Source organism: Plectropomus leopardus, chromosome 3 (assembly GCF_026936395.1).
Source record: "Plectropomus leopardus strain MGB_pleo_1.0 chromosome 3, ASM2693639v1, whole genome shotgun sequence".
In the NCBI taxonomy this organism is placed as follows: domain Eukaryota; kingdom Metazoa; phylum Chordata; class Actinopteri; order Perciformes; family Serranidae; genus Plectropomus; species Plectropomus leopardus.
This window is the reverse complement of record NC_142178.1, coordinates 37769290-37793164: the sequence shown is the minus strand read 5'-3', so window position 1 is coordinate 37793164 and position 23875 is coordinate 37769290. Positions and strand designations below refer to the sequence as shown.

Genomic DNA, 23875 nt, shown 5'->3' with positions numbered 1-23875 from the left:
ATCTGAATATATAATAAATTACAAAAACAAAAGTAAAAAATGCGACATGGAATAAAATCTGAATGTGTATTATAAATTTCGAAAAAATAAAAAAAGCATCATGGAATAAAATCTAAATATATATATATCATAAATAGGGGGGTAACAGCCCAATACACACCATACATTACTAAAAAAGTTTATATATATATATATATATATATATAAATATATATAAATTATAAATTACCCCCCAAAAAAGTCAAAAATGCATCATGGAATAAAATCTGCATCATGGAATAGTCTGAATATATATTATAAACGATATATACGAAAAAGTAAAATAAATAAATAAATAAATAAATAAATAATAATAACAACAATAAAAACATAATGGAATAAAGTCTGAACATGTTGTGAATTACAAAAATGTCAAAAATGCATCATGGGATAAAGTGTGAATATATGTTATATATTGCAAGCATTTGTTTATTTATTTAAGAGGAGTGGGTGTATTTTATTCTCCCAAATTATCAATTATAAAGGATTTTTTCCTAAAACACCTGAATGCAGCAGAGCCCAGATACGTATACGTATTTGATGACGTATTTACAGGGGCCGACCGGAAGTCAGTTGGATTTCCTCTCACTTCCTGTCTTCGCCTCCTCATTTTCTGTCTAAAAATCATCTCCGTGAAGCATATCGAGAAAAAAAATCACATTTTATTTTTATTGTCTGTCGAATAAACAACAAAGCGCACAGACGGAGCGCACCGTGATGGCGGAGGATCGTCACGTTTAGGTGAGTTCACCTCCGTTATAACGTGTTATTACACAGCCGTTATCAGTGAGCGGAGCTAGCCGGTTTGTAACGGAACAGCTGCTAACTTACATTAATACATACAAATAAACACGGCTGTAGGTGGAAAATATATGAAATGTCTCATCTATGTTATTTTAGATCCGTCCAACAGGCTAACTGTTATTTTTTATATAACAGATGTATCTTATATAACTGGAAAATAGCCGGTTAGTCTTCTTCTAATGGCCTGTATTGGAAAATACTATTTAAAAAAATTGCAGTTTAGAGATGTTATTAGACAATTAAATCAACTGGAGGTACCTGAACTTGCTATAACAGCAGAGGAAACCCAGCACTAACATCTATCTCTGTATTGATTTGTAGTTATTATACTTTACACTTTTGTATTATATATTAAACTACACTTTACTAAGTCATTATGTAGTAAATACCCATACTATACGTAGTATAGCTGATATTCTATTCCATGTAATAATGCAGTACTCTGCTATGTATGTAGTTATACTATCTTAATACCTTTCACCTTATATTATGTCTCATTTTCCAAATTATATTAGAATTTGCAATTTATGCTTTATTATTATATTCTAAAAAGGTACAGTGTGCATCATTAGTCACACTACTCTATAACTGAAAATATAAAAGTAGCTCATGTTGCAGTATTAATCACAGTACTCTATAATTTAAAAAACATTATAGAGTATCTGTCGCCTCATTTATAACACAACTGTATTATTGACAAATAAAATGAAATTAAAAAATAGAGTAGCTTTGTTACATTATTAAATACACTACTCTGTAATTAAGAAAAAAGAAAGATAAAAAAAGTAGCTTTGTTACAAACAGGCGGAGATTCAGAGACTCCAGCAAATACAAATACAATACAAATTATGTTTTTTTTTACCTACAAATAATAAACAATTATCAGAGCATAGTAAAAACTGAGAATAGAAACAACCAAAACTAGGACGATACCCAAATATACACTAATAAAGTTGCAACTAATGATTATTTTCAATATTCTGACAATGGATTTCTTCTTGTGTGTGTGTAATTTACTGAATGTGACAGTATATCATTGTTACGGTAAAACGGTATTCTTTCACTCTTCTTCCCTTCAGGTCAAAGAAAAGACTCAAATCTGGACAAGATGTCCATCAGTGTGCAGGCACCATGAGGTGACGACTGTGACATTCTCTATTATTGCCAACTGGGACTTATGGCAAGGTAATAGACTGATAAAAGTACGATGTGTGCTGCAAAAGTTGTTACATACGGTCTAACAGCACGTGGCCTGGTTGAACTCACACATCACAGCGTTTATTGTCATTTTTGGATGTGTTCTTCCTCCCTAGGATCACTTTCTCCTGCCTGCCGGCCTCCTGGTACTGCAGCGTGTCCCTGCTGTCTCTGGGCTGTGCTCCCAGGCAGAGACTGCTGCTGCTGCTCATCATCACCTCCGCCCTCCTCCTCTTGGGAACCTATCAGAGGCAGCTTTGGGGCCCGCACCGACGGCCGGGGTCCGGAGTCAACAAGTAAGTGAACATCAGAAGGAGATTGTTAGTTCTGCACAAACATGATCTTTATGCCTTTTCATGCTGGAAGTTTATAGTGTGTAAAAGCGAGACGTTTCTGTAAAAATGTTAAATTTCAGGACTCTAGCAGACATGCAACTTCAGCAAGGATCAACTGCGGTTTCATAGCTGATAGATTTGAAGTATTTTGGCTTGCAGTTTTCATTTTTTAAAGGTTCAGTGTGTAAGATTTAGAGGGATGTAGTGCCATCCAGCAGTGAGGATTGCTGATTAAAACTATCTGAATCTTCTCTCAGTTAGATTTCCCTCAGTGTTTATTGTTCAGGAGGTTTTAACCGGGAGCCAAATTATCTGCAGAGGTCTCTCCCTCTTCAAAACAAATGGACCAGGTGATTAAAACTGATAAAACACCCCTGAACAAAGAAGTTTTATGCTACAAATCAGTTTATCTAACGCTGTTTGGCATGTCAGAGACCGACCGCTAGCCCAGCGCCGTTAATGTGTGCTCACCTTTTTTCTCTAATAATTTAACATCTAGATGTTAAAGAGGTTTCTACCAGGAGCTGAGTTTTCCACCGAGGTCATTCCTCAAAAAAAAAAAAAAAAATCACGTCCACATGTCCAACATGTTCTCATCACAACTCATCGCACGTTGCAGCTTTGTCAGTGACCTTCTGCGTCTACTTACGACGTTTTAGGTATCCTTTCTGCGTCAGCTGTTTATGCCTGGGGACGCTGTTACTGTGATGTCAACAAATGCATACGGCGGCATGTTGTTATGTTTACACAACACGAGCGCATAGCAACCAACGCGGACCGTCACCATGATTAGGATTACGCAACAAAGTCATGGATGGTTAAGTTTAGGCGAAATGGGCACGTGGTAAGGTGCAGGAAAAATGGTAAATGGACCTGCACGTGCATCGCTCTTTTCTCTTTTCACGCTCACATTCACACACTGGTGGACGAGGCCAGCATGCACGGAGCCACCTGCTACTCTGTAACCATTCACACACTCTCACACATCGATGGTGCAGCAACGGGAGTAATTTGGGGTTCAGTGTCTTGCTCAAGGATACTTCGACACGTTGAATGGAGGCGCTGGGATCAAACGGCTGACCTTCAGATTAGAAGGCGACCCGTTACACAAAAAACCCCACATATCCACACAGGAAGCGAACACCGCACTCCCGCTTGAAAGTCAGGTGTCTGTGGGACACATCACATCACCTGCCGTGTAAGCGCACTCGTGCTCCTTATATTACGCCGTCACTAAATTAGAATCCATCTACCTACTTCTTACAGTTTTATTTTAAAAAAATAACTTTAAAAATAATTCTTTTATTTCTAAAGAAATAACTAAAATAACACCACAGGATGGGGAGGTGACATGCTGAAACATGCTGTAAGTGTAAGTGCATTTCATAATCAACGCCAAGAGGCATGCTGGGAATATCTGACTCAGGAGGAGCCAGAATCACACAACAAAACATTTCTCACCAGTTACACTAATTTAAAGAAATATTCCTTATTAATAGCAAAACAAAAACATCATATAGTCCGCTCATTTTGGCCATATGCTGTTTCAACTCGCCCTCTTCCGTGTGAACGCGGGAACATTTGTGGCTCGACTGGAAAATTCTTGGCAAACAGAGCGAGCAGATAACAAGCTTTGTGAGAACAGTTATCTAATTTGTGTCTGAAGCCGAACGGCTCAATGTGACTCCGACTCGCTTTGTGAGAGAGACTGCAGGTGCTGTCTTTAGTAAGCAAGGACAGACAGACAGACACAGACATGACTTATATGAGACAGAATCGCTCCGTAGTTTTGTTTTTTAAAGGAGAAGTTGCATCTCATTATGTTTTGTATCTCCTGTGTGTTTAAGTGTTTTTTCAAAATAGTTCACAGAATGCAAAGAACGTTTAAATAAAACTATAATTAATGAAGTTTTTATTTGTTTCAGTGTAATCATACAAATAGTGTCATTATCTGAAAAACCTCAAGAGGCCTGTATTTTTATAATAGCTAGAATAGACAACAGTTCCTATTTTGTTTTAAATACTCAAGACTCATCTCTATGTGTCTGCTTTTTATTAATCCCACCGTCTATTTATTTTGTTTCGCATTTTATGGTTATTATTTCTTATAAACTTTTTTTTATGCGCTTTTACTGTTTTGACTTTCGTTGTGTAATATATATATATTTGTATTTAATAGATTTTATTGATTTTATAACTTTACATCACAGTGTTCTCCACATACTTAATTACATCTCAGATTAAGACATGCCTACAAATAGATAAATAATATAAATAATAACAATAACATAACAAAATAATAACAATAATAATAATAGTAACAATAATAATGACAATCTGACAAGAATTAAAGTTGAAGAATAAAGGGGAGAAAAAAATAAATAAAAGTATTTATATATATTTTATGTATTTTCCACTTCTGGCCTGTCACCAAACCAACCACCATGGCCACCGTCGATGATACGGTCTTTGTATGTGTTCAAATGTGTCACAGATCACCTCAGCGAGTGGCTGAGGTGGGCGCACGTTTATACCACGAGTGGACGCGCGTTAATACCACGAGTGGACGCACGTTTATACCGGGAGTAAACAGGCTCGGTGTTTGTGTGTTTGTTCTGCAGGTACCTCTCCATCGCAGAGTCCATGGAGGCCACCGACGTCCTCAACCCCGCTCTGAATTATGGGATCGTGGTGGACTGTGGCAGCAGTGGCTCTCGGGTCTTTGTGTACTACTGGCCCCCCCACAACGGGAACCCTCACACCCTACTGGACATCAGACAGATGAGGGACCGCGACCGCAAACCAGTCGTCAAAAAGATCAAACCTGGTGAGGAAGCAGAGCTCAGTTTGTCACGGCGATTTGATTTTTTGTCACGTCATCATTTGTTTCTTCTTATGTTTACTTTTAAGAATATTGTGGATGTTTGTGCTTTCTTATTAACATTATGATGTAAATTGTTGCTCTATAAAAAGTCCTGCACACAATTCAAAGACATATAGCCTGGCTCTCGACCTGCTGAGGACTTAAATCTGTATATTTCTGCACGATTACAGACTCCATCTTTTCATCTCACTCTGAAAAAAAATGTAGCAGTGATCGAGCCAAAAGCAGAAACTCTCAGTCCCTCTGTGTATTTTAATAATTTAAAACCAAACCTAAGTCATGTTTACAGGTGCAGAGGAAATGCAGCAAAGTCAGCGGTGAAAAGGACAAAAATTCCCCAGACATCTGTTAAAAAAATCCCTTTTTCTTATTGTTTGACTTTACAATGGTGCCTTTGAGAAGCAGACAGATACTCAGGATTCAGCCAGCGTCGCTGTTGGTGCCAACATGAGGTTCGTTAGTTATCATTGTCTGTCCCTTTGGCTCACAGCCAGAAAAGTGAAGGTCAGGGTGTGTGAAAAAGATATGAGAGAGCATTCATGGACAAGAGAAAGTAGAAAAAAGGAATAAGTTTTGTTTGTGTTGATAAATGACTTATTTCGTCTTCAGCTGATCAGAACATTTGTTCTGATGTTTACGCTGTTTTCTGTAGTCATTCCTGCAGAGAGGACCGTTCAGTCCCTGTGACTTTGTTTTATCTCAGTGGACAGATTAGATACGCCGGGTTTGTTTCAGCAGCACCAGTTAAAGGCCACGTGAAACTTTGAACCCTGGGACACCGTGTAATAACCTTTATGGAGAAACCAGTTCTCTGGCGGCACAGCTGTTACCCTGAACAGTCAGATATCGCAACCATGGTCACTGGTTTTCAAAATTTCTGAATCCAGAATCAACATATGTAGAAAGAAAGACAACCACTTTCTTTTTCCCAACTCACTAATTTTCCCTACTCATTTCCAAATCTTGCCACCCCTCGATCCCGCCCTGGTAGGCGAGCACTGCCAAAAATAAAATATGGGCGTCACAGGCACCCCATGTATGAAGGCAATGTCCTTGTTGCAGCAGCCGCAGGTTCAATTCCGGCTCACGGCCCTTTGCTGCATGTTTTCCTGTCTCTCTCTGTCCTCTCTAATAAAGGCAAAAATGTGCAAAAAATAATCTTAAATAAATAAATACATAAAACAAAATACAGCCGTGATAGCAATGCTAACAAACAAAATTACACAAGCAATGCACAACCGAATAAATTAAATAAAACAAATTCTAAGAACTATATAAATAAATATCTATAAATAAATAACTAAATAAATAAAAAGGGGAGACCAGAGACCAGAGTACATAAGTAATGACATAAAACAAACAATTGAAATGTACCATATAAATCATAGATAATACTGCATATATGTGTATATAAACAGAAAGATAGATAGATGGAAACAGGCTATTTAACTTTAAGGTACAACTGCAGTTTGTTCCAACTGTATGATGCAATAAATCTAAAAGCAGCATTTCCCAAATCAGTGTTTATTCAAGGAACCTGCAGCACAGATCAGTCCTGTGGTTTTTGTGTTTCGTGCTCCAACTCTCCGTTCAGCTAGTGATGTTAAATATGAGGACAATTTTTGGAGAATTCGACTATGAATAACTAAAAACAAAATGCTGGTCTCTTCTAATAGAGAGAGTTTCTGTCTGTAGAATTTGCTCCTTTGTGAAAACAAATGTGCGTTTAGTTTAGTTTTTTTACCTGATCGTGTTAAATGCGTGTGTTTCGGTGTCTCTCTCAGGTATCTCCACGCTGGCGAACAAACCAACGCAGGCCAGTGACTACCTCCATCCTCTCCTCAGCTTCGCTGCTGCTCACGTCCCAAAGAACAAACACAAAGAGACGCCGCTCTACATCCTCTGCACCGCTGGCATGAGGCTGCTGCCGGAGAGGTAGACACACGATGAGTCTGTGGTTACACGTGGTTAAAAAAAATATATATATACACACACACTGAAAAGATAAATTGTATTTATAGTTAAACACTGTTTCCATAGAGCTCATTTGGTACACCCTGCAAGTGAATTTAATTCCAACAACTAACCAGTATCATTTTTAATTTTCTATGTTTTCAACAAATCAAATTTCATAAAAACTGGTTCAGAATTAAACGAGTTACAGTCAGTTTTTTAGTGAAATCTGCATCTTTCCTATACACTTTCTGTTTATTTACCAGGACCTTGTACTGCGTCGGTAAATACGTGGTTTGTCCAAGTGGTGTAGCCGTAGCTAGCTGTCAGAGATGGCCGACCTTTTTGCACACGTGCACCTAATAATATCGCATATCGCGTGTAAATGTTGCCACAGAGCGGTAAGAAAACGAAACAGGTATAACCAGACAAACAGATGCCAGAGGATGAGAAAAGTGCAATTACAAAGCTGGACAAGAATATACGTTCAAATATAAATATTAAAGGATGCGCGTAAATTAACCTCCTGATAGCCTTAACATAGTTTTGGTTTCATGTTCAAATATCAAAAATATCAAAAAAGAGGGTTTGGATTTAACCCTACAGGCTCACATCGGGTCTCGACAAACCCTTCTTGTCATACTCGGCCTTCTTCCTGGTTTCGTGGCGTTTGTCTTCCACAGTGTTACATTTCTGCCACCTGCTGCATCTGTCCCAGCATTACCACGACCTGCGTGGAGAGACTCAAGATGGAAATGTTCTTGAATTTAATGCATGTGTGAATAGTGAAAATCTCCAGTGATTTCTGGGAACTATGTGTGAAATAGGCTCGTGTCTCTGTATGTAGCCAGCAGGCGGCCATCTTGGAGGACCTGGTCACTGACGTTCCTCTGGAGTTTGACTTCCTGTTCTCGCGCTCTCATGTTGAGGTGATCTCTGGGAAACAAGAAGGTGAGGCGGAGGAGCACTGTGATGCTGTTATCATGCTGGTTTGACGCTACAGTATTTTAACTGAAATATCGCTCTCTGGCGTTTCTAACTGCTTCCTGTCTGTTTTTGTCTCCGTATCGGCTTCCTGCTTCCTCTCAACCCCTGAAGGAGTGTACGCGTGGATTGGCATTAACTTTGTGTTGGGCCGCTTCGATCACGCTGATGACGGTGAGCGTGAATCTGAAACTAACACCAAATATTTTCGCAATAACAAAATAACACAATAACACCACAGATTACCTCCGTGTTCCTCAGAGGACGCCACAGTCGAGGTGACGACGGGCTCTCAGAACCAGCAGCCAATCAGCAGGCGGCGCACAGTGGGCATCATGGATATGGGTGGAGCCTCGCTGCAGATCGCCTACGAGGTGCCCGGAGCCATCACCTTCAGTTCACCACAGGAAGTAAGAAAGTGCAGCGAGACGTCTGTTACTGGAGGAGTTTACTGTTATCTTCATACTTTCACATGCACATGAACTATTAAACCGAACACGACAATATTCTAAATTTGACGTCGTGAGAACAGCATGTTTTCTTTGGATAATCCAAATTAGGCCTTTTTCCGATTAAGATGTGTAGAATATATATTATTCAGTTTTAGGAGCATTTTATGGGCATCTACACAGCGTATTCATAATATGCAGGTTTTTACTGCAGTCTGCATCACACGGCCTCTTGTCCGTTTACAGTCAGCTCTGTGCGTTGTCACGGATAACGGAAAAATAGTTTGGAAAAATTCAAAAAGTTTTGGAAAAGTCATGGTATTTTGTTGTGTGAAATGAAATTGTCAAAAATAATCCTTCTTGGATAACCTTCCATATCATGTAAGATAACGGCAAATTTATTTTCTGAAGCTTTCAACGTAACGTAGCTTTAATATATGTCAGTGTGTGACGACTTTTTGTTTACTGTTATGTCCGTTTCTCCATTTTCTACGTGCATGTGTGCCAGCTAACTGAGATTATGTTTGAATAAAGTTTGAATTTGACACGTTTGAAAAAGGGAATTAAGGAAAGTAGGGCAAGAACACTTTTTTTAATCATAGTTCTTTAAAAAGTCATTGAAAAGTTTTATATTTTGCTCATGAACATGTTAGGACACGATTATCAGAGTATTCACAGCTGCATTTAAACAGGAATATTAGTGTAATGTGTATAATATTATATTATACACATTACTATATTATATTATATTATAATATATAATATAGTGTATAATATTCATTTTCATTAGTCATGTAAACAGCTTAGTAGGAATATTGTCTTTTTCTTGATTAAAGGGCAAACGACATGTAAATGTAGTCACTGTTATCTTTTACAGCTGAACATAACATTTATTTTCCTTTACGATTAATTGCATATTATTTTCTTGATTAATCATTTGATGGTCTAAAAAACATTGAGCCCAGTGAGGCATCGTCAAACGTCTTGTTTTTATGTGACAAAATGTCCAAAACTCCAAAATATTCAGTTAACAGTAACGTAAGACCAAAAAAGCAGTAAATTCTCGTAACTGAGTACCCAAAATTTTAAAATCTCCAACACTTTTGCCTGAAAAATCATACTTAATGTTAAGTGTTGGTCTTGACAGCTGGTCTGCAGAAGTGTAACATCAGTGTTTTTTTCTCAGGAGGAAGCAGGGAAGAGTGTTCTCGCCGAGTTTAATCTGGGCTGCGATGTTGAGCACACACAGCATGTTTACAGAGTCTACGTCACCACGTTCCTCGGCTTCGGAGGAAACATGGCCAGACAGCGCTACGAAGACCAGCTGGTCAACAACACGCTGGCCAAGAACAGGTTCAGACTCACACATTCACACACACAATGTGTTCTTCTTTAGGCGTGCCGTTACAGTTTCGGCTGCTTTCATCTCCTCTGATGCCAGCTGTATCAGTGTTATCCGCAATCAGGGCTCAGTTCTCATAACTCCTTTCAGGCTTTAACAAAGTATGTGAAAATGTTTGGATTTTTCCATCAGCAGCTTACGGCCTCCAACACCTGTCAAAACTGAAACTGTCAGCTGTGTGAAATCAGTGCCCTCTTTCTGCTTTGTGCCATAAATCACGATGCATATTTTCTGGGAGATTACCAGGTGGAACAAGATGTAAAATGTAGCTGACAAGCCGGGAAGTACTGGCAGTCTGTTGTTTATGGTAATGATACTATTATCTGCAAGTGAATATGGTAATTAAACCTTGTGAAGATGCTGTAACAGTCTATAGTAGATAATTCTGCTAGAGTGATACTCAATTTATGGCACATGGACCAAATGTGGCCCTCGATATTCACAATAAAAATAAACTGATTCATACAGGGAATTGTTTTTGTACCTTAAGTATACATAAGGTGCCAGAGTGCATAAAACTGCATAAAAACAGAACTTGTTTATCAAAAAAACTGCCATTGAAGGGTTCCCCGAACTCCTTACAGAGGTCCTAACTTAGCCCCTAATGTCCTAAAATCCTAGAAACGTCCTAGAATCCTAAAATATACTAAAATTCTAGTCACATTGTAAAATCCTAGAAATGTCCGAAAACGCTAGAAATGTCCTAAAACTTGACAAACATCCTAAAATCTGAGAAACATCTTAGAAATTTGCTAAAATCCTAGTAAGGTTCTAAAATCTAAGAAATGTTATAAAATCCAATGTCCTAGAAACCTTGTAAAATCCTACAGATTTCCTAAAATCCTAGAAATGTCTTAAAATCCTTGAAAAGTCCTAAAATCTTAGAAACGTCCTTAAGTGTGAGAAACATCCTAAAATCAGAGATACTCGCTAGAATCTGAGAAAACAGCATAAAATCCTAAAAATGTCCCCAATTTCCTAGAAATGTCTTAAAATCCCAGAAATGTGCTAACATTTTAGAAAGACACTAGAGAGACACTTCCTAAAATCTGAGTGTTATAGTAGAAACGAGTATATATAGTAGAAACGTCCTAAAATTTGAGAAACGTCCGAAAACCAGAGAAGCGTCTTCAACCATTAGAAATGTCCTAAAATACCAACAAACATCCTAAAATCCTGGAAATGTCCTAAAATTCATGTCATGTTCCTGTTTGTCCAGGTTTCTCACCACACAGACAGGCCTGAGCGAGGACAAACCGTACCTGGACCCCTGTCTGCCGGTCAGCCTGTCGGACACCGTTGTCAGGGACAACCGCACGTTGTACCTGAGGGGTCAGGGCATGTGGACTCGGTGTCAAGAGGCCGTACGACCCTTTCTGGGCCTCCACAACGGCACCATGTCACCCGGGGGCGTCTACCAGGTACCAGCCTTTTTAGCACCACTGAGCTTTTGCAACAGATGAAGAACAATGTGACGCATTTTATGCATTTTTTGTCCCATTTTTAGGGGAGCTCAGAGCTCCAAAGACAGTCTGGGTTTGATTCTTTACTGAGCAAAAATGCCAAAAATAACTTTTAGTACCATATGTCTTTTAGGCTCCCATCAACTTCAGCAACAGTGAGTTCTACGGTTTCTCAGAGTTTTTTTACTGTACGGAGGACGTGCTGAGGCTCGGAGGACAGTATGACAGCGAGAAGTACTCCAAAGCTGCTATGGTATTTTTCCATTTCTCCATGAGTAATTTGGCTGGAAAACATTATTTTACTTTTTGTTTTTCTTTTAAAGAAAGTTGAAAAATGTGTTTTTCTGCAGGAATACTGCTCCACCAAGTGGCCGACACTGAAACAGCGTCTGGACAACAAGCTTTTCTCTCAGCAGGCCGACATCAGCAGACTCAAGTAAGTCCGTCTGCAACTGTCTGAATAAAGCTGGTTCATCTTGTGTCTATTCCCTGCAACACACACACACACACACACACACACACACACACAGACACACTCACACACACACACACACACACACACGTCCTCTACCAGATAATACACAGAGCAACATGATACAGTCATGAACTTGATGAACTGTAGGTTTAAATATTGATTATAAAGTATATGAGTGCATAAAAGTTGCAAAATTGTCATTTATTTACAGGAAAATTATGCATCTTGTCATTTTAAAGTGTACAAAATGTTTCTTTATTACAGCCCTGCAAGAGTAACTACATGGTACCTCTTATTTTTTTTAATGCACACAGCAAGAAACAGATAAGATGTAAACTTTACTGTACATATTGTATCTTTATATTGTATTTTTATTATTATTATTATTAATTTAGGATACCTGGTAACATCAGGCAAAGGACTACTGATGAAAACTAGCTCCCCAGCTAACTCGGGTGCATTTGCATTTGTTTAAATCTGAATTAATGTACATCGTCTCTTCTTAAATATATTACGAATTCCTACCTGATGTGCTTTGCATTATATGTGTAAATTGCATTTTAATACAATGTGAACATGGGAACACAACACCCACGTCAACACGCTAATTTTAGCCCCTTAATCACCGAGATTCAATAATGCACTACCACAACATGCGGTCCATCACCGCCCAGGCAGCGTTCAAACATCGGTCAAAATTAGTCTGCACTGAGTTTAAAAGATGTCATATTAAGTAAGAGATATAAAAAGGAGTAACCACTGTAAAGGCCTCCATCCCTGCTGCTTAACACGTTTAATAACCTGTTTTCAGTAACAGTAACATTGAATGTCACACACCATTTTTAAAAAACAAACCTAAAGGCATGCTTGTCTGCTGCAGAGCCGTGTACACAGCTCCGGTCTACTGGTAATGGGAAAGGAGTCTGTAGCCTTTCACTTAGCGGATTTACTGGTGTTTACAAAAAAGTATTCATGTGCTAACTTTGGTCAAAAAAAAGGGATATTAAATCACAAACTCACTAATTCACATGGAGCAGGCTGCATATTCTCCACAGGGAGGTGCTGTTCAGTCAATATCGTGTTGGCGTTCAGCTGTCAGGTGAATTTTAATCAAAGTTTTGAAATGTCACAAAAAAGAAAGACATATGTTTCTAGTTTCGTCTGAAGTTTGTGGTTTAGGCATTGCGTTGTGCATGGCTGTAATCTGCCAGTAAACAGAGTAGAAGAAATAGAGCTTGTTTACTGCAAACAAAACAAGTCACTTTGGCCATATTTATCCGTGCATCTAGCCCAAAAAATGAGGGAGAGGTCTTCAGAAATTTGTTTGAACTGGGCAAGCATTAATTGCTTTTTCATATCACCTATCCATCAGTTATATCAGTGAAGACCAAAAAAGTAGCAAAAAGAGCTAATCAGACATGTGCGTTAAATGTCCGCCACTTTAAAAGTCGTTTCCATGGTCCATTTAGCCCACCAACTCTTTCACAACAGCAACCAAAAAACACATTTTACCCAGTTTTGCTGTCTGCTTACAAGTTTTCCAGTGCGATACATAAAAACATGCATAAAAATAGTGTTATGGAAACACAGCTTTTATCATCCTAGTTTACAATCGATCTGCGCCATCAAATGGACAGCAAAGGAAGAGCAGCAGAAGACGCAGACGTTTCCGTATCAACACCTTCAGACGAAGACAGCTCTGTTTTAAAATAGCTGCTGTGTGTATTTGTGAGATTTAGAAAGAGGAGGAGGAGGAGGAGGCGTGGATGTCAAATACTCAAACAGAAATTCAGTTTAGCTTATGGCTCTAAAAGACCAAAGTTTGTAAAGACTTTGTAAATGAATGTTTAACTTCTCCTCAACATAAACCAGCCTCAACAGGAAGCTTTGGCAGGGACCTGAATTTTCAACAATCAACACTTTAGCTTGACAGCTGAGCCTGAGTGTTAATTTTCTGCAGTAACAGTCAAAGCCAACTGCTCCACCAATGAACAACAGTACATTTTGAGTGTATGTAAATGAGTCCAGCAACACCCGAGTGTGTAGCTCAAATATTTAACACCAAAGACAGAACAGAGTCAACCTGCGGTGAGTGATTTGCTCTTAACTTCCCTGTTCAAAGCAAACGGCTCATATTTCCTGGAGGACACATGAAGACATCCAGCAGAGCAAATTCTGCTCTCTAAAATAAAACCTCAAACACGCAGCGATGGTTAAAGATGGTGCACATTGGCACGTCACATCTGCAGGTACAAGTCGGTACAAGTAAACTGGCTGATCTGTCTTTTTGCAAACGTCTACAAAATAAAAACTCGCTTATTTGTCGTTCTCTGACACGTCACCCTGCTCTCGATCTCCCAGGTATCAGTGCTTTAAGTCGGCCTGGATGTACGAGGTGTTGCACTCCGGCTTCCGGTTCCCCACCGACTACCCGAGTCTTAAAACGGCCCAGCTGGTTTATGACAAGGAGGTCCAGTGGACTCTGGGAGCCATCCTGTATAAAACCCGCTTCCTTCCTCTCAGGTAACGCCATCATCACAACACAAACGCACATCCAGAGCAGGAAAGCATCTCTGAAAAATCCTAATTAGATTTTTCACGATTTTAAAGTAATGGACTTGATTTCCACTGGAGCCAATATGAGCCTTTCACTGACATTTTGGAGCATATCGGCATCGGCGTATATTTTCTCTGATATGCACTGATAAGAAAACTCTTTTACAGACCATATAATGCAGAAAATGATGCTACGGTGGTTTACAAATGGTCCACAACTGACTGATACTGAACAGTACTGATGTTTATTTAGCTTTTAAAATGCAAAGACCATACAGTACTGATGTGTATTTTATTTGCATGTTTTTGATTTGAATGGTCAGTGAAGACTGATACTGACTGTATTAAAACAGAAACATCCTGTAATCCTGGACACACTGTAAAATCCTAGAAATGTCCGAAAACTTGACAAACATCCTAAAATCTGAAAAACATCCTAAAATCTGAAAAACATCTTAAAATCCTAGAAATGTGCTAAAATCCTGGAAATTGGCTAAAATCCTAATAAGGACTGTTATAAAATCCAATGTCCTTAAATCTAAGAAACATCCTTAAATCTTAAAATCTTAGTAAAATCCTTGAAAAGTCCTGAAAACTTAGTATATTTTATTTTTTTTATTTATTCTTTATTTTTCTTTGTGTGTAATGTTTAATAAGTTAAATTTTAAATAAAGCAGCCTTCTGATTACTTTTGCACAGTCATATCGGTGCAAAATCGAGGCACAATCCACATAGAAATCATCTATTTTCATTCCAGCTCAAAAACTCACTATATCGGTCGCCGTATTGGTAATAAGATGAGATAAGATAAAACTTTATTGATCCCACACCGGGGAAATTCACTTGTCACAGCAGCTCAAAAAATAATTTAAAAATATACAAATATAACAAAATATAAAGTACTAAATGGGCAGGGCTACACACACAAGACCATTTACAGTATATACACCTTTCATGTGTACATATATATGGGTATATAATCTGTGAATTTTTCCACTATAAAATCTGTGTCAACCTCACAAATCCCATATCAGTCGGGCTCTAATTTCCACCTCATCACTGTCAACGCAGCAGTTAAACTCACGGCTGTGAGTCAAACGTGACTCGATCTTCTGTCATGTCTCTTCCTTTAGACTCAGGTAGAATACATGTTAGGGACTCACGAGCACTCACGTTTGTTGGACGTACCCAGTACATATGAGACGCTAAAATGAGTCTTTCAGAAACGTTCATTTTCACTACTGCAGGTTGAACATTAAATAAAAATACATATATATTTTGTGCGAGACACATGGATGACTTTGGTGTTTCTGTTAAAGGACCCTCAGAAAGCTGTTATTACTGTTGTGCTCGAGATCAACACGAGCCCTAATTTGTATGAAACATGTGTCGGCGCGTCTGTTGATGTCGTCTGCTGCCCCTCCTGTCTCCTCCAGGGACCTGCAGCAGGAGACACTGCGGCAGAGCCACCCCAGCTGGCTGCGCTCCTCCTTCGTCTACAACCACCACCTGTTCTCCCTCTGCATCCTGGTGGTGCTGCTGGCCATCCTGCTCTACATCCTGCGCCTGCGGAGGATCCACCAGCGCGAGCAGCGGCAGGCCGAGGCCCTGAACCTCCTCTGGGCCGAAGAGGGCGAGGCCCTCCTCCCCTGAGAAATGTGACGGGGCCGATAACCTGCCGCGGTCCTCCATGACCGCAAAACTAAAGAATGTGAGTTTGGAGGACGGATGAGCGGATTTCCCTCCAGCTGAGGGTGGGACTCGGCCGGCGAAGATATATGGAAAGATTTTTCCGTGTGCAAAAACATCAGCGTACAGAGACAGTTTAACGAGCCTGGAAATCAAACTCCTCTGTACATTCTTTGATCGTGCAGCTTTAAACACGGAGCCTATCTCAGACTGGAAAAATGTTCTCTGTGTTCACTTTTTGGAAGAAAACAATCAAAACTGAACAACCGTCATAAGTTTGCAACCTTTTCTTCCAAGATCCAAAGCCATCTTTCTGTTCTCGTCTTAGTTGGACTGTTTGCTCGGATTCAGCGGGTTTGACGAGCGTCTCAACTGCTGAGCAAGAAGACGGAGGTGCTAATCATCAACAGAAAATCTAGCATAGGAATATTCATTTAACCCTTTGAAATGAGGAGCGACATCACCTTTCCGGTGCTGCTTTCAGATGTCTTTGTCTACCTCTGAACCTTCAGCAAATTAGTGTGATCTCTTTCAGAAACGTGAAAAAATGCAATTAGTGACTTGGTAAGAACTGTTTCACAAATTGCAAGAAATTAGTTGATGTAGAGAATTATTTTTCAAAAACTTGGGAAGATCTTTGGAAAAAAATGACGTGGAAAAACTATATTTATAATTACAGATTTTAAATGAAGTTACAAAATTAGTAGAATTTTAAGCACTTTTTCCAGGTCATTTATTTATTTTATTTTATTTATTTAACTTTTTAAATACTTTTTAAGATTTATTTTTACGTACTTTTTTTATTTTTTATTTTTTACTAATTTCTTGCAAATTTTTGAGTCATTTCTTCTTCTGTGGCCCATTGTCTTTTTCTCATGTTTTTGAAAGAAATTGTGCTCGGGCTGAGGTTTCAAGGGGTTAACTTTGAATACGGTTTCACAACCACTTATGAGAGGCTGTCTGCAGGCACATGAAGCACTATTAGGATTCATATCTTTCGCTGCTAGCAGTGCAGCTCTGCCGGGCGACCAATCAGACGACCGTAAAGTCTCGCATCGACAACCGTCTTCACTCGAGAACAAAGCCTAGCGACTTTGTTGACGTGTCATCTATTTAAGTCCAACACTTCAGTTTTTGACGAGATATCTTCAGAACAAATCTAGTTTTCCTCAGCTGTACTTTGAGCTTCAGGCCAACAGAGCAGAGACAGTATTTATGTCGTTGTGGACGGATGATAGAGATTGGGAAGATTCCCACGTTCTCGAATTTGGAGTGGTCACGTCATTGTATACAAGTTGGTCATTTGAGGGTTAAAGGTACAGTGCATTGACGTCATGACCCTGGTTCCCTCGTCAAAAAGCCTGTGGGATTTTTCCATTAGCTTTTGGATAATTACAGAAAATTAGCTCAATGGTAAACAAACATTTATCATATTTACAAGTTTGTTTTTTAGCAAGATAATCTCCATAAATGATGGAAAAAATGGATTTTTGAAGCCTAGATACAATCACCAGAAGTAAAAAGCTAATGTAAGGCTGTAAACGAACCCCGCCACACCTCCACAACCTCCTTTTTAAAAAAACATAAAAGCGTAACAGTTCGTGAGTGTGGTATTTACTGAAATATTTTATGTCAGATTTCAGACATTTAACCAAAAACTGTTTAAAAAAAACCCACTGACTTTGCAATGAGGGAAACGGAGGTGCTGAAATGCTAACTCATTTGCGGTTTTAGGGCCAGCTCTCTCAGGTTCTCTATAAATCTTTACGTTGGGGTTTATATAACTGAGGCATCATTTACTAACTTCTTCAGGTATTCTCCATGCATTGTTTAGACTGACTGGATGTTGAATGGCTTTAATGAGTTTCAAACTGGTATTAATTACAGTGACTCAGAACATGGAATAATATTTTAAATATTAGCTTGTTAGCATGCCCAGCTGCACCCATTTTAAAATGCTAAATATGAGCCCGCTTGTGTTAGCTGACGTTTTTGTGAGTTAGCTGGACCACAATCTTTGAATCTATCGACTATCATCGACTGTCGACAATAGCTTTGGAGGACGAGGGCTAATATTTCGGGAGATCCGGTTTAGCCGGCGTAAATCTGGGCAAAACTCCAGATATCAGCATATTAGAGCAGATTAAAAACAACAAAAAAAAAACTGCTAAAATAAAGCTAACTCATTATCAGACCATAGCCACTGAGGTCCGAGATCCGAATCTGGACCGTTCACCTGCCATTCAAAGCAAGCAGCAACCTCTGGGGCTGGAAAACTGCAGTTCCTCTAATGACCACTTGAGGCTGACGTCAACAGTGAGTCAATCCCAATAGACCCGCATGTTAAAAAGCCCAATTTTACAGCAGAAATAAACACGGTTTTGGTCTTTAGAGCGAATTTCAACATTCAGGACAACTGTGCAGGAGTGAATTTTTATAAAACTTTACCGTTTAAATGTTATTACGGCTTCAGGTTATGCCCATTCAGTGGTGGGTCCACTTTGAGTGACAGGCTGTCCACTTTAAGCTCCAAAATATCAAGTTTTTCACAGCCAAAATGCCAAGCTGGGAGCTTCAAAATGGGATTCCACAAACCGTACCGACATCCATTATTTTTATCAATGTTTCAGACGTGATCAATACTGAACACAAACCAGAAGACATCTGACACCAGGATCTCAGCGGCCACACGTTCTGCAAACATACGCAGATATCTATTTACAGAGATCAGCTGGACTCTAACGAGGCTGTGATGGACGTTTTAACACGTCAGCACGCTAATGTTATCTGACTGAACATGAAAGTGTTAATTCAGCTCAAGATGCAGCTGAGAGAACAAAGTCTGGCTGAGACGGAGGAGATCTGCAGAGTCTAAGGCGAGCTCTGCACAGGCGTTCAGGCAACAATCGTTCAGCTCTTCCTCTGTTTTGCGTCTCTTCTCCAGCTTTGTCTAGATCTACTCTTCACACGAATCCGTCGCTCTTTTCAACCTGCGCGTGATGTTTTTATCCGTCTGCCGACAGATGTGAACATCTTCACTCAGCTGGAAACTGATTGTTTAGTTCAGCTTCAGTCTCAGCGATTTAAATCCCTCCGCCACCATCGAGCAGATGAAACTTCACACCCCCAAAAGTGATTACACCTCAGTGCGAGATGACATCATGCGTGCAGCAGCACTTTTGCTGGAAAGCAGCGCTGCAGGCCGATGATGTCAGCCGCAGAGCGCGGGCCTCAGATCGGGCTTTGATACTTGAATGCCACTGTTGTCCTGCCAAGACCTCCGTCCAGCTCTGATGTTTATCAGAGCAGAGACAGAGCCAAGAGGCTTTTTAGCCGAAATAAGCGGAGAGATCTGCGCAGTGTTTGGATGAAGGCGCTGAAAGCAGACGAAGGCCCCGGAGGCCTGATTTAAACAGATAACTCCTCAAAGGGAAGAAAAAAAGTGTCTCAGGCCAAAATGGATGCTGGGACATTTAAAAAGTGCAGCAAAGATTTCACTTTGTGTGAAACATCTAATGTGGATTTCAAAGTGAACTACTTCAAAAGCCATTTTTGAGGGCAAAGCCTTACCCTGAGAAAAGGGGGTCTGTTTTATTCGGTTTTTCTTCGCCTGCTGTATTTCAGAGCTGTAAATGAAGCCACTGTTTTGATTCTTGGCATCGTGGTTTGTGCTGACAGACCGGTGCAGAGCAAAGCATGACGGTGCAAATATGTGTCCGAGGAGCACCTGGAGAAACTTCCTGAGAAGTTAAATAATGTCTCGATCCCACAGTGGGAGTTTATTTTAATGTCCAAAATTCTGATTTCTTGTTAATTTTTGCTGATTTCAGTGAGAGGTGTGGAGAATGATTCATCGAGCAAAATGATGACTCCGCTGTTTAAAAAGAGATGTTCGTGGTCCGTACTGTGGCGCTGATGTGAATGTTTAGTTGTTGAAAGAGAGGAGAGATTTCTGCATCTCATAAATGTGCTTCCACTCGTGCTGAATATGATCTATACGCACGTCTTCTTTGCTGTCCTGACGCGGACGAGCTCTGACGCGTCCTTGTCAAACTGTCCGTGTGTGTTTGTAACCTTCGTCTCCTTGTCTGTGCTTCAAAAACACTTTTTCACTTGTGAATCCTGAAGTTTACAGCAGATCTGAAATTTAAGATTTATTTCTGTTTAATTCCTGATGCCGTCACATACTTTGTGAGGCAGTGATACTCAACGTAAGGCCCGCGGACCAAATCTGGCCCCCCATCCATTTTCTGATGCACAATAAATGTAAAGTGATTCACACTGGGAACACACAAGGTGCCAGAGTGCAGAAAAAAGCATGAAAATGGAGCTTGTTTATCAAAAAGGTGCCAGTAGAGGATCCCCACAGCCCCCCACAGAGGTCTTAGCTAAGACCCTGATGTCCTAAAGTCCTGGAAGCGTCTTAAAGCGTCCTAAAAATGTCTGAAAATCAAGAAAACATCATACAAATATCCCAAAGTCTTAGAAACATCCTAATATCCTAGAAATGTCCTAAAATCGAGTCCTGCAATCCTGAAAACCTCCTAAAATCCTGGAAATGTCCTTAAAATCTTACCTTAAATTCTCGAGAGTACCTAAATCCTCGAAACATCCTAAAATCCTAGAAACTTCCCAAAATCCTATGAAAGTCCAAAAATCCTTGAAGCATCCTTAAATCCTAGAAATGTCCTTAAAAAACAAGAAACTTCCTTCAATCCCAGGAGCTACCTAAAATCCTAGAAATGTCCTAAAATCCTAGAAACTACCCAAAATTATAGAAAATACCTAAAATCCAGGAAGCAACCTTAAATCCTAGAAATGTCCTAAAATCCTGGAAATGTCTGAAAATCCTCGAAATGTCCTAACGTTCTAGAAATGTCTTTAAAACCGAGAAACCTAAAATGCCAGGAGCTACCTAAAATCCTCGAAGCATCCTGAATTCTTGGAAATGTCCTTAAATCCTAGAAACTACCCAAAATTCTAGAAAATACCTAAAATCCAAGAAGCGACCTTAAGTCCTAGAAACGTCCTAAAGTCCTGGAAAGGTGTTTGGGGCTGCTGTGATTGGCCCCTGGCCCCGGGTTGAGTATCGCTGCTGTGAGGCGACTGTGGACCTCCTTCTGATTGATCCTGATGTGGTTTCCAGGATTTCTGCTGCTCCTGTGATGTTTTGAGTCCTGACTGGGGACCAGTACGAGTGTCTTTGCGGAGCTGGGCTTTGTGCAATGTTGAACAGTAACTCGATGACTTGACTTTGATGTTTTTAATTAAGGTACCTTTTTAACGTCAGTGTGAAGAGAAATGATTCCAATCCAATAAAGATTCCTTTTGTAATAAAAGCTTTCGAGTTTCGAGTCTCGTCTCTCGAGTGCTGCTGTGACTCCAAATGTGTTTGTGATTTTGGGGCATTTGTTCCCTTTGTACTGTCTTACAGACAACCTTTAAAAGAATACTTCACTCACAAAATGTATTTATATCAGTAACCAGGGTTTGTAATGGTCATGAGAAAAACCTGGTAAAATCATTGAATTTGTAACTAGTAATTTCCAGGCCTGAAAAAGTTTTGGAAAACTAGATATACCCTGAAAGTTTTGGAAAAGTCATGAGGTGTTCAGGGACCATTGGAAATTTGAAAATCCAATGAAGGTTTCTATTTTTACTGTTTGTAACTGTGATATTTGGTGCAATTTTTAGTGATTTCTTTTTTTTTAAATCACGTTTTTTTTAAATTCCCCACGAAATTAAAAGAAAAGAAAATAGACTTTTTTCTCTCTTTATAAATCTCCCCCAAATTTTAATTAATTAATAAAAAATATCCCTTTTCTTCTCTCTATAAAGCCCAAATAATTTTTTAAGAAATGCTAATTTTCTTCTTCTTAAATCACCAAAAATGTCTAAAGAAAATAATATTACCAAAATATAATCTTTTAAAACTGCCAATTTCTTTAAATAAAAAAAATGCCAAAAATAAAAAAGCCCAGAATTGTAAAGAAAAAAATCCCAATTTTTTTTCTTTAAAAATGACAAAACAATCAAGAAAATAAATCTATAAATATATATCGATAATATATATCAATGTATAATTTTATATATTTTCAAAGTTTAACTCATTAGACTGAAACTAATGTACTCATCATGATGATGTCAATGAACTTTATATTTGTGATGTTATGTAATGTTGAACCAAAGTCGGCACAATTGTTGCTGCCTATTTCTCCCCTGATATATATTCATAAACATATATTTACACCCTGACTGTTGTAATAACGAGAGATTGTGCCGCCATACTGCTTCCTGCGCAGTTAAAACGGAGGCGGAAAAAACTGAGGTCAAACTGAACTAAGCTGCTTATTTCTTGTGCAGAAATGGTTTCAGAAACATTGTTTTTCTTACTGTGTAACTGCAGTACGAGATCCAGACGGCCACCGCTGTTTCACACGGACCGGTCCACGTTACTTCGGCCACCAGCAGCAGAGTTTACTGGTCTGATCAGGCCCAGAGCATTCTGGTAGTTGTAGGTTTTCTACCTCTTGAGCAAAAGCGTCCTTTACTCCGTCCTTCTTCTGCAGAGACGGCCTGGTTTTATGTGAAATCCTTCTGTATGTCAGTGAAATGCTTCTTTTAGGGAGCGGATGAGTGTAAATGTTGCTGTTGTCTTTGCAGAGCTGCAGACTTGATGAGGCCAATCAGCTTCATAGGACACAGCTGAGCCGTGTGCGGTCCGTGCAGGAGACAGAGCAGCAGCAGACAGACCTCCTCACCACAACTTTGCTTTGTGTATTTTGTTTTCATATTGACAAAGTGGTTTAAGAAGTATTCAGATCCTTCACTTGAAGTAAAAGTACCAATACCACCCTGTGAAAACACCCTGTTACAAGTAAAAGTCCTGCACTAAAAATGGGACTTAAGTAAAAATAAGTATAATCAGGAAAATGTACTTAAAGTATAAAAAGTAAAAAGTGAGCAATGCAGAGGAATCCCCAAACAAAAAAAGAGCACATCCTAAAACTAAAAACTTTAAAACAAACAGAAAAAAAATCTGCTGTGAAAAAGCTGCATTGGGAAACTTAATGAATGAATTATTTAAAAAAAAATCAAATTAAATAAAAACAGGAGGAAATTACCCATAAAAGTGCTTAAAATTACAGTGATTATGTCACATGATTTTAAACGTGTAATTATGATAATACAAATACATTTTTTCCTTAGCTTTTTTCTTCTTTTTTCCCTAGACATTTCCCCCCTCACTCTGTTATATATATATATATATATATATATATATATATATATATATATATATCCTTTATTTTTTAAAAAAAAAAACAATCACACCAAATTGCTGTGGGGCTCAAAGGTTTAAATAATTGTGAAAATCATCTTAAAGCAGCACAAAAAAATGATGTTGCTCCAGGTTTCAAAAGATTAAATATGTAAAAACTTATCTGAATCTTATTTAAATCTTTTTTTTTTTTGTGAACTGACCCTTAAAATTTGGGGTTTGGTGAGTTCAGTGCAGGATCAAGACCTGGGAGCTCGTCAGCTCGGAGAAAACGCAGCTGCCGTCCTGTCAGACAGCGCTGAGGGCTGCAGGACGCTGGCGTGAGCTGGTGACTCGCTGCCAGCCTGTAAAAAAATCATCGCCAGA

The 23875-nt window shown here is 39.1% G+C and overlaps 1 protein-coding gene and 1 long non-coding RNA gene across 3 annotated transcripts; one reads left to right on the top strand and one right to left on the bottom strand.

The window, feature by feature from the left end:
* Positions 1–606: 606 nt before the first annotated feature.
* Positions 607–21569, top strand: LOC121941584 (ectonucleoside triphosphate diphosphohydrolase 7-like). The gene is made up of 14 exons (XM_088074973.1): positions 607–780; positions 1923–2028; positions 2157–2336; positions 4997–5202; positions 7044–7194; positions 8060–8163; positions 8311–8370; positions 8458–8606; positions 9832–9998; positions 11267–11468; positions 11644–11763; positions 11861–11946; positions 14347–14508; positions 15978–21569. Exons 2-14 carry the CDS (start codon positions 2021–2023, stop codon positions 16192–16194), a joined length of 1812 nt encoding a protein of 603 aa, XP_087931099.1. The 5' UTR covers positions 607–780; positions 1923–2020; the 3' UTR covers positions 16195–21569.
* LOC148190061 (uncharacterized) lies at positions 5065–23092 on the bottom strand. Of its 2 annotated transcripts, none has more exons than XR_015776088.1 (4): positions 22624–23092; positions 8443–8587; positions 7004–7211; positions 5065–5199 (listed from the first exon to the last, which is right to left on the bottom strand). It is a non-coding gene; the product is annotated as an uncharacterized LOC148190061 (long non-coding RNA). The 2 variants fall into 2 exon arrangements; XR_015776087.1 differs by having other exon boundaries at positions 7004–7183; positions 22624–23091.
* Positions 23093–23875: the final 783 nt, after the last annotated feature.